Raw genomic sequence first — 11,627 nt, 5'->3', positions numbered from 1 at the left:
TGGGTCTGTACAGGCTATGGACTCACTGGATGTCACCCATAAATATTTATTTTTCATTATTTAAAGCAGGCTTTTTTCCTTCATGATTTAGTATGTAAATCTACCTTGCCCTTTTTGAAATGCTCCTCCACTTGATGTTGAAGAGTGTAAGTACTGATAAAGTATCTTGTTTGCGGAGGTGTTTAGTTCCCCCATATATTTTTTCCAAATTTTTTGCTTTGAAATATGTTGCTGACATTCTTCTAATTTTCTTGTTACCTGATTTTTATGATGTTTTTGGCACAGAACCTCTAATGAACAGATTCAAATAATAAGTACAATAAAGATACCAACTAAACATTAGGAACAACTTTTGATAATGGAATATAGACTACTTCAGAAGGTGGTGGGCTCTCCTTAATTGTAGGTACTTAAACAGAGGTAGGATGACCATCTGTTAAACATTCTTTTGCTGAGATTCTTTCATTGCAGGCGGTTGAACAAGATGCCCCTTTGGGTCCTTTCCCAAACTCTACAATTCTCTGATTCTATGAATGAATCTCCATTGATCCAATGGTTCCTGGTGTCTCCAGCCAGTGTTGTAAAAAAACTCCTGTCTGAACTGCAGGAGAATCACTGCCATCAGAGTAGACAATACCAGGATATATGCAGCTTCCTTTTCCCCCTGATACTATAAGCACAGGGATGTCCAACCAGTAGATCGTGATCTACCGGTAGATCCCCAGCTGATTCTGGTAGATCACAGGATCCATATCGTGTACAAAAAGCTATGGGGGGAAAGCTAATAAATCCTCCCCCAAAAAGCTCAACAACTCTGGGCAATCCGCCCACCCCACGCATGCTCCTCCCTCCAATGACAATGGGTAGATCACTGCCAGTTTTTTTATACTGGGAGTAGATCAGTGTCTCTTGGGAGTTGGATATGCCTGCAAGACTGCAGCAAGAATGCCGGTGCAAGTGTTTGGATCAATATGCCAGTTGGGTTTTTTTAACTTGTTTATGTTTAAAATAAGGGTTTATTTGATACAATAAAATGAATTTTGAAAACAATCTTAGACAGAAATGACCTTGTTCTGATTTGAATAAAATGAGAGGAAAAAGTGTTTTATATCAAACTTGCTAGTTTTATTTTTTCTAAGCAATATAAATAAAAGTATGCATTGTCGGTACGTATAAAAATTGAAAAACACTATTGAAAATCTGTGAGTTCAGTAGTTCTTTAATTACAAGGCTGAAATCAGCAAATATACATGCTTTCTCCAGTGATTACATGCATTTACACACAAAATAAACTTGCAGCCTACATTAAATTTCTATTTCTAATTAGCAACTAGACATTATGAATTTATACAGATCACAGGATCTGCGAAAAGAAAATTTATAAGAGAATGCCTATTTACACATTTATGGAAAAAGCACCTCTTCTCTCGTGATTAATCACTGCTTAAATTCTCTCAATCTTGATTTACTCTACTTACTTGACAGTTTTCAAAATAAGTCTAACCTCTGATTTGGGAGCCTTTCCTTTAATGAATAGACTTCACTTCAGTCTCTTTCCACTTGCAATCAGAAATGATGAAATCCAAGTATTTTCCAACTTACTCCTCAGACTGCCTTGCCTTTACTTTCTTTTTCGCTGCAGCTGAGGCAACTTTGCTTCCCGAAGGCTTCTTTAATGTTGTAGCCCTCTTTTTTGAAGCAACCTTTTTTTCAGTTTTCTTTCTTTTTGATAGTTTCCTTCTGTTTTTAAAACGTATAAGATCTTCGCGTCCAATTTCTGCCATTTGCTCCTCCCATGATTTCATTTCATTTTCATAACGGATCTTATCATCCTCAGCAAGTTGCTGATATGTCTGGATATGCACAAAGAAATGGAATTCACATACTGAAAAGTTGTTTGTACTAAGGTAATATACTACAGAAATGTCAGAAATTTACTTCCCACTACTAGAGACATCTCTGAAACATTCAAGGACTAATATTTCATGTGAAAAGTATTTACACATGTTTGTTTCATGCAGCAAAACACCACAAACTGGTTATTATGACCCCTTGTTTCTGCTATGACGCATAATCTTCCTTATGACGAGCACATGCATTTTAAGACACAGTTTCACGTATGGCTTAAAGTGATGCCAGGATCAATCCCTGAAAGCATGATTACTCATACAGTTCCTTCAGGAACACAACCTGAGGCATTTAAACTTTTGGTGGCACAAAGTGCCAAATAGGTAACTGACATTCTGATTTGTATTTCAAATATTACAATTTGAATCAGTAATTCAGCCATACGTAAGTAAGTATTACGATTTGGCTTAGATTTCTAAACATATCTACAGCTACACAAACATATTCATACACTGACTTGATTCAGACTTAACAAGTAACAATGGTGTCGTCCTTCAATGTACTGGCTTACATTATTGAGTCATTATTGAGCCAGAGGAGTTTGAAAACTTTGCTTTTAATTTTAAAATGAACTGTTATCTGGACGCAAGTGGTTGGTCTCCACGGCCAGTTCTTACTATAGGTGAATGGCATGTATTGAATTATTTCACACCTGTACTGCACCTTGACTGTCACTACTAGAACACTTGGCTGCACATTTAAGCATGACAGATTCAAATTCCTAAATTTAAATGTCAATTTATTGGAATTCAAAGTCACTTTTATGACAATACCTTCTTTTGGGAACTGCTCATTTTTTGCCATTCTTCAAATAAATTTTTCATCTTTGCCTACAAGAGAAACGAAAACATACAATATATTTGCTGAAGTTCTGTAGCAGAAATCTCCCTACACCCACCCACCTGCCATATATTTATAATGCAAGATATGCAAAATATGGGTGCTCCCTAAAGTCAGTCTTACTCAGAATAGACCACTCAAAATCTATTATTAAACAATTTAAGTCAATTGAGAAAGACTTAATCCCCCCCTTACAGCTGCACTTGTTTTATTTTTAAAATACCTGCAGGAGAGCTGGCCATGGATCTCCCATTGTCCCAATGAATTGGGCTCTTACTCACAGGCAACATTTAAAGTTTTCATATCCATTATCTGCAACTATCAAGCTAGCTTGGAATTTCAGTATATGTGGCCTGATAATGCCAGATCTTTGACCAGCTGTTCAACAGCTATTGTGTGGAAATCTTGGTCAGGGACACTGCTATGAAAACCCGTGAGGCACTCAAAATACTGTAAAACTCCAACTGGACCTTCAACAGATTATGGTAATAATGGGAAATAGCCATTAAAACAGTTATAATTTTTATTCTCAATACGAAAGACAGAATCTCCAACCTTGTAGCTGTTAAAATGAACAGCCTCCCTTGGTTTACCTGAATTGAGATTCCTTTAGCTTCTTGAAAGTGTTCAGACATAAAAATGTTGAAGGCACTCCGAGGTCTTTTAGGTTTTCCAAGCATTGTTAGTTGCTAAAATGACAAAAGGATATCAGTGAGCACTTTTCTCAGGTGTTACTAAGTTCAGCCATAGAAAACACACACATACACCTTTATGTCTAGGATTCAGGGAATGGCAGACTTGGACATTCAGCAGACCTAGACTTAGACTATGGAGTGCTGCTCTGAAGGACCCTCTGACTTCAGGTGGAAGCTTTTTGAGGGAAGGGTGTAAGAGGCCACCACAAGGCAGGGGAGGCTGAAAAGCCCCGTGCATGCGAGAACATCAGACACATCTGAATCCCAGCTGTACTTGACATACCAATTTCCAAGACAGAATTGAAATCAGAGTTCTCCAAGTCACATTAAAAAGAATATCTTGTTAAAATCCAAAGATTCCTATTAAAACTGGCTTAAGTTAGAAAACCATTGCCATTTCTGTGTACAGAGTTGCAGTGCTTTATGCTGAGTCCTGTAAGACCACAGTAGGGAAAGGTCAGCCATGCTGCTGACATCAAGACGATGACACGGAGATCTGTCAGCGATGTTTTAGCTGAGATTCCTGAATTGCAGGGGGTTGGACTAGATGACCCTTGGGTCCCTTTCCAACTCTTATCATTCTATGATTGGAGCACACAGCACCAATTCTGTGCCAACAGCACTGGTGGCTGTGTGTTTCCATGTCCAATTCAAACAGGTAGTTTTAACCTTTAAAGCCCTAAATCAGGGGCCCCCAACCTTTTTGAGTCTCTTGAGCACATTTGGAATGCTGTAGGTACCACCTGCTCTGGTTGCTTTTCTACCCACTTCCCTGCTCCAGACAGAAAAAGCACAGGTGTAAACATGCAAAGGTGCTTTATGTTTTTATTTTGCTTTTCCAGCGGCTTTGGGTAAAATTCAGACCCAGCAGAATTAAAATAGATGTTATAGAATCTGCATGATTTTACACAGATCCCCCCAAAGCCACAATCAAATCAAAGTTTAAATTGGTAGATGTACTGTAAAAATAAAAATCTGTTCCCTTAGAAGTGAAGTAAGTTCAACACTTAGCTTTTACACCAATGTTAGTTTTTATGCTTTAATACCATTTTATTATTTGTATTGTTTGAAACTCTGTTTCTGTACACCACTTGTGTATTTCCTGAATGTAGAGTGGTTTATATATTCTGGAATTAAAAAAATAGAATAATTTAAAGCTTTTCCTTTTATACTGTTCGTAAGGAGCAATCATAAAATATTAGGCACCAGTTGTAAGTATACAAAAGGAAAAAAGTTGTGTGTAACATCAAAAGACACACCACCTTCATGGGTAACTGGTGTGAGAGCATCATGTGTTTTCTACTGAAACCTTAGTACAAGGTGGCAAGCGTTCTTCAGGTACTTCGACAATGAGATCATATTTCATGACCTATCCTGTTCCTGTGACTAATTTGTTTTAACTGTTTTTATTTCTGAATTTTAAAATGTAACCTGCCCTGGGACCTACCGGTAAAGGGTGTATAATGAAATTATAAAGATTATTTAGGTACTAACCCTCTTTTTTCTTGCTGCTCTTCTTTTGTCCACTTTCCTTCTCTTTTCCTCTTTCAAAGCTGCCTCTTGGGCAGGAGTTAGTTGCGCTTTGTATTTGATCATTTGTTCTTTGTAGATCTGTCTGTCAGTCTTGGCGGCTGCTTCATATGGCTAGAATATGAGCAAACACAATTTTACTAAAACTTGTAAAAAGCATATACAGAACCCTAGGCATTAAGGAGGTCTCTTCAAACCAAGGAAGCAATTTTATTAGTAAAATAGAATAACATTCTGTTCACATGAACACCAAAATCCATGCTTACCTGTTTGTCAGATGCTGGCAGCTCCCTCCAAGCGTGTGCTATCTTTTTTGTGATGTCCACAACACTTACGTCTGCAGAGTAAAAAAAAAAAAACTACAAGGATGAAGATCCTGTCAAACTTAGTGTTAAATTTCAAAAAGAAATTTAAGGAATCAACAAATTCAAATTAACTTCATCACTGATATACAAGTTGGGTTTGACAGACATATATCCAAACTATTTGAAACAAAGCTAAAATTTGGCGTGTATTGTACAAAACGTCATTCTTACTTAGAAGTTAAAACACAGGATTTATAAAAATATTTCTATAATTCCTTAGAGTTCTCAAAAGTGTGGTTTACAATTATGAACATACATTTTAATACAATAGAAACTGAGAGCAATAAAAATAGTGAAAACAATACTTTAAAAGACAGTCTCAAAAAAGATTAACCACACAAATACTATCAAAATCTTGGCAAAATAACATCATACTGGCCACCTACCAAAGCCAGGGGCTGATGACATCTCCCCAGTAGATACCTTAATAACTGGGCTGTGACCAAAAGTCTCACTTCAGCTGAAGTTGGGCAAAAGCACTCTTAGCCACAGCACGGCCACCTGGATATCCAGGAGACACACTGGGCTCAGCAGCACCCCTAAACTGCTAACCTGGTCCTTTAGAAGGTGTGGAAACACATCTAGAACAGGCTATACTTCCACTCTCAATGTGTCTACATGCAACACGAAGTCTTATAATATCAGCAGTTAATCAACTCATGCAACATTAAGTGTGCAAGTTCTCCATACTTCTGGATGCAAGTCTCTCGTTCCCTAAATATATATGTCCATTATGCTGCTTATTCCCAGAACTCCTGCACAGTGACACCACTCTATTCCTTCAAACAATTCCTCAAAACTTGCCGTTTCTGGGCTGTTTCACCTGAAACGGAAATGAAGCCTAAATAAGTGAGGAGTGTTATTTATTTGCTTGCATTCATTCTCTCCTCTTCTCTGTTGATTCACAGGGTTCAGAATTGTTTTTGAGTATATTACTCAGCAAAGTGATATACATACTGATTTTGTGGTATACTTATGATTACCTAACCAAATTTAGGAACATACCACATTCACTTGGCTCTTTCCTTCCAGCATTCTAGATACAGTACAACCTATCTGTTTTTGCAGAATGTGGGCTCACTGATTATCTAAATACAAGCGTACACAATGGCTATACTTAATGCAATGAAAAAAGAGGCTTTGGGGATTAATTTGCTGCACACAGAAAACCAATGATTTAAGCAACTTAGGAGAATCCTGACAAAAAAAATAAAAGGCCAGTCAGTCTTTTAACATATTTTACAAATCAACAACAAAAACTTATATTACAGTGAAGTTTCATTCTTAGTGAGTTCCTTACCTGGATTTTGTTTCTTATAAAAGGGTTGCTGTTCTTTATAAAAGCGAATGTATGCTGTCAGTGGCTGCTTTGGACGGTTATCTGAACTACATTGTTTTGAAAACCATTTCTCTACTGAACAAGTAGCACTGCACCTTTAAAAAAAAGCAAAATTGATACCTATTATAACAGAAGCTTCAGATAAAATCAGACATTACTCCAAGGATAAAAGAATAGTCTGAAATCTAGTGGAAATGAATAATGCAGCTACATTCACAAATATAAAAAATAACAGCCTGATTTAGGCAGTGTGGCATAGTGGTTAGAGTGTTGGACATGGGAGAGCAGGGTTCAAATCCCCACTTGGGTTGTTGTGATTAAATGAGATTGAGGAGAACTGTGTATGTCACTTTGAATTCATTGGGAGAAAAAGATGGGATACAAATGCAATCAATCTTCTACCCAATCGCAGATTTAGCAGACTTTCAAGGACACATTTTGAACTTGAACTTTTCCTAGACTCACCTAAGCATTATATGACCAAACCCGAATGGGTCAAGTGCACACAAACAGAAAGACCTGACACAAAATTACCTCTATGATTTTGGTTTGTACAGCAGACCAGCCAATGCTAGCTCTGCTTTCACCTCTATCCTCTTTAACAAATTGTCATAGGATCAAGCTCAGTTTAGAGATCAGATGCAATCACACACACTTAATTACCCCGCTACAAGTCCTATTAACTACCTAGTTAGCTAATGATTATGTAAACCACTTTAAGGTGTGTTTTTAAAGCAGTGTATAAATTTTATGAAATAAAATAATTTTTGGACATTTTTGTTTGGCAGTTCTAATCAGGATGCCATTAATTTCAACAGACCAACAGCTTTGAAGGTTGAACAAGAGAAATGTACAGTCTGGACCAGATAAAAAGGTATTAACTAAATATAAAACCCTATTACCATGCTCCCTTAATAAAAACCACAGCATTACTTTGTGTGTTGCTGAAGGCTTCTTTTTCTTAATAAAAGTTAGAACCAACTTACTCAGCTGAAGCATATTGGTGGAGAATTAAGTTAGAAGAAAATAGGTGAGAAATTACAGCTGAAATGATGAGGGAAATATGGGGTTCACTTTGATTCCCCTCCAGTCAAGAATCAAGTCTCAAACAAAAATCCTTTCTAATCAAAAGATATAACCACAAGGTGGGTCGTAGCTAATTCTGGCTCATATTCTGAGCAGGGAAAATGAAATACATTTCTGCTCCATAGCACTCAGAAATTCAAGTCAATTTTCAAATAGGTAAGAGTCACCAAGCCTCTTGAGACTCTGACACTTAAGGCTGAAAACAAATTTATGTGCTGGCTGTGTGGGTTCTTCCCAAGGAGGATGCAATTATACTGAAGGCATGGGATATAGATTATGTAAATACATAAATATAGGGATGGTCTGCCTGGGTATTAGCCAAGATTTATGTTGGGGGGGCATGCATAATGTTTGGGGGGGGAGCAGAACTGAGTTATCTGTGACACTATTGGTTAGTTATTTTTATTTACTTGATGGGGGGGCAACTGCCCCCCACTGGAAATGCCCACGATTCTGTGTATCAGGTCAGAGAATGATTTTTGAAGATCTCATTCATATGCACGTCAAGTACAAAGTTACTCTCCCTTGCCTGCCAACTTTCACCAGTGTTTCCAAGACAGGTACTAAGCCTGGTAAGAACACAACGGAGAGAAACAAAGGGTGGTTCAAACTTTTAAAAAATAATTATTTTATTGTACAAGAGCATGTAGACACCCAAAAAGAAAACCAGGTAGCAGAGTAATACAGAATCGCCGAATAAAACCACAACAGCAAACCAGGGTGCCCATGGTGATGATAACGCCAAGGATGCAGGTTCGATCCCCCCATATGGGGCAGCAGCATTGCAGGGGGCTGGACTAGATGACCCTTTGGACCCCCTTCCATCTCTAGAGTTCTACCATTCATTGAATATCAGATTGTATTTTTAAGTATCCTAACTCCGCCTTGAAGAAAGCTGGAAAACAGCTTCCCCTCCTTCCTATTTGAACTCCTTCCCCTGGAAACATCCACAGGGAGACTTCAGTCTCCAGACACCCAGAGCTCGAACCTCGAGATCTGGCAACGGCATGAGGAGGAGCAGTAGCAGCAGCGAAGGACACAGAGCAATTCTGTGCTCCCTTTACCTCACAGGTCAGCGGGCACCGGGTAGGACCGAAAATGGCTTTTTCTTTCATCGAGAAAAGCGAGTGGGGAGATGCCAGGGGAGGATGCCGCCCCGCCGCGGGCAGTGTTACCTGAGGAAATAACGCGGTCCAGAGACAGACGACGACCACACGCGGGACAGCAGCGCCGCCGCCATAGTAGCGCCGTCTCCGCTCGACTCCCCTCAGCCCTCGAGCCTCAGAACCATCGCGCGCCACTGGCGCGGGGCATTGTGGGCAGCCGAGGAAACGACCCGGCGCTCTGCTTATCTGCAATCCGCGCAGTCGCAGCCGGGAGGGGTGAGGGGCGGGGAGGAGAATGACAGGCACCTGCGAGTGCGTGCGCTCGCGAACCTCGAGCAGGAGGAGGTGAGACACAACTATACAAGACCTCACTTCCGGTTCTCTATCGGCGCGCCGCCATATGCGGGGACGAGAGCATAGGGTATAAATATATAAACATAGGGATGGTGTGCTTGGGCACAGCCAAGATTTATGTTAGTGTGGGGCAGGCATTATGTTGGGGTGGGGGAGCAGAACAGAGTTATCTGCAACGCAGCTGGTTAGTTAGTCAGGGCTTGGAACCTTTGTTCCGCTCTGTTGGAGAACCGCGGGTGTTTTAATTCTCTCGTTACGCCGCTTCTCTTGGGGAAGCGGCAGACGCGGGTTCGGATGCTTTTCTGCGCGTGCGCGTCCATCCCGCCGGCGGGGAGGAATGTTTTGAGGAGCGGAGGGGAGGGCGGGAAATCCGGGTGGGAAGGTAGTTTTTGATTGGAGCGCGGTCGGTGGGCGGAGCCAGCGCGCCCTTCTCCGGCTGTGAGGAAAAGGCGGATTTAGTTGCGCGCCTTTCCTAGTTGGGAAGGGGGGAGGGTTTGGTTGGTGGAATCGGATGAGAGGTCGGAGCGCCTCTCATCCCTCGCTGCTAATAGGAGGAGAAGGGGAGAAATAAAGGCAATATTGGATCAATATGGATCAAAAAAAGGATCTCGCAGCTTGGTGGGAGCTGCAGCCCAAGCTCCCCATCTCTGCTCTAAAGTAACTGACAGCAACCTCGTGCCTTTCCTGACCCACTCCTCACCCAGCCTGGCTATTCTCTTAAAGTAGGAAACCCTGGGCAGCCAGTACAAAGCAAAGCTGGACAAATGGATGATGTCCCAGGAAGTTTGCTTTTGCAAATTATTAATTATTATTATTAATTGACCCATCACCTCCTGGCAAATAGAAGGTGAAGAAATGGAGGCAGTGAGAGATTTTACTTTTGGGCTCCATGATCACTGCAGATGGTGACAGCAGCCACGAAATTAAAAGACGCCTGCTTCTTGGGAGGAAAGCAATGACAAACCTAGACATCATCTTAAAAAGCAGAGACATCATCTTGCCGACAAAGCTCCGTATAGTTAAAGGTATGGTTTTCCCAGTAGTGATGTATGGAAGCGAGAGCTGGACCATAAAGAAGGCTGATTGCCGAAGAATTGATGCTTTTGAATTATGGTGCTGGAGGAGACTCTCAAGAGTCCCATGGACTGCAAGAAGAACAAATCTATCCATTATGGTGCCCTGAGTGCTCACTGGAAGGACAGATCGTGAAGCTGAGGCTCCAATACTTTGGCCACCTCATGAGAAGAGAAGACTCCCTGGAAAAGACCCTGATGTTGGGAAAGATGGAGGGCACAAGGAGAAGGGGACAGCAGAGGACGAGATGGTTGGACAGTGTTCTCGAAGCTACCAGCATGAGTTTGACCAAACTGTGGGAGGCAGTGGAAGACAGGAGTGCCTGGCGTGCTCTGGTCCATGGGGTCACAAAGAGTCGGACACAACTAAACAACATTATTAATTGAATTTATATTCCACCCTATACCCAGAGGTCTCAGGCAGTTTTTAGAAAAGATCAGGGTGGTTCAAAGCTATTCTAAGCATAAGAATGTAAGAAGAGCCTGCTGGATCAGGCCAATGGCCTATGTAGTCCAGCAAGCTGTTCTCACAGTGACCAGCCAGATGTCTGGGAAACTAGCAAGCAGAACATGAGCACAAGGGCCCACTCTCCCCCTCCAGTGGTTTCCAGTGACTGGTATTGATTGAATTGGCCTAACCAGCTTCTAAAGCCCTGCAAGTTGGTGGCCATCACTGCCTTCTCCTGAGGGAGCAAGTTCCATTCTTTGACTATGCTGTGTGTGAATAAGTACTTTAAAAAAAAAGTCTGTCCTAAATCTTCCAGCATTTCCCTTCCTTGGAAGTCCATGAGTTCAAGTGCTCTGAGGGAGAAAAAGAATCCTCCATGCCGTGCATAATTTTATAAGCTATCATGTCGCCACTCACTTTCCTTTTCTCTACACTAAAATGTCCCAAATGTTGCAACCTTTCTTTGCAGTGGAATCGCTCTATCCCTTGATCACTTTGGTTGCCCTTTTCTAATTTTTTCCAACTCTACAATATCCCTTTTGAGCTGGGCACAGTACTCCTATGGCTGCACCATAGATTTGCATAACAGCATAATTAATGCTGGCTACACATGCACTTTCACATTAAACTAGTAGTGTTCTTATATAGTAAGAATTCCACAAGCATGTAACAGGAAGTTTTCATTACTTTAAGATAATTGCATCCAATATATTAAGCTGTTTCCTCCTTAGGTGACACGCACCTGGGTTCATAGCTGTCAACTTTTCCCTTTTCTTGCAAGGAATCCTATTCCTATTCAGAATAGGGGAATTTCCCTTAAAAAAAGGGCAACGTTGACAGCTATGTCCTGGTTTGCTTCTGTGAGAACAAGCTATACCCTTAA

General features: G+C 40.8%; 1 protein-coding gene across 1 annotated transcript; it reads right to left on the bottom strand.

Annotated features, from left to right (window-relative positions):
* Positions 1 to 1,205: 1,205 nt before the first annotated feature.
* TFAM (transcription factor A, mitochondrial) lies at positions 1,206 to 9,107 on the bottom strand. The gene is made up of 7 exons (XM_081912573.1): positions 8,939 to 9,107; positions 6,639 to 6,772; positions 5,240 to 5,310; positions 4,938 to 5,087; positions 3,342 to 3,437; positions 2,682 to 2,738; positions 1,206 to 1,853 (listed from the first exon to the last, which is right to left on the bottom strand). Exons 1-7 carry the CDS (start codon positions 9,001 to 9,003, stop codon positions 1,599 to 1,601), a joined length of 828 nt encoding a protein of 275 aa, XP_081768699.1. The 5' UTR covers positions 9,004 to 9,107; the 3' UTR covers positions 1,206 to 1,598.
* Positions 9,108 to 11,627: the final 2,520 nt, after the last annotated feature.

This window comes from Podarcis melisellensis (assembly GCF_964234715.1).
Source record: "Podarcis melisellensis genome assembly, chromosome: 5".
Classification (NCBI taxonomy): domain Eukaryota; kingdom Metazoa; phylum Chordata; class Lepidosauria; order Squamata; family Lacertidae; genus Podarcis; species Podarcis melisellensis.
This window is presented reverse-complemented; position numbering and strand designations above follow the sequence as displayed.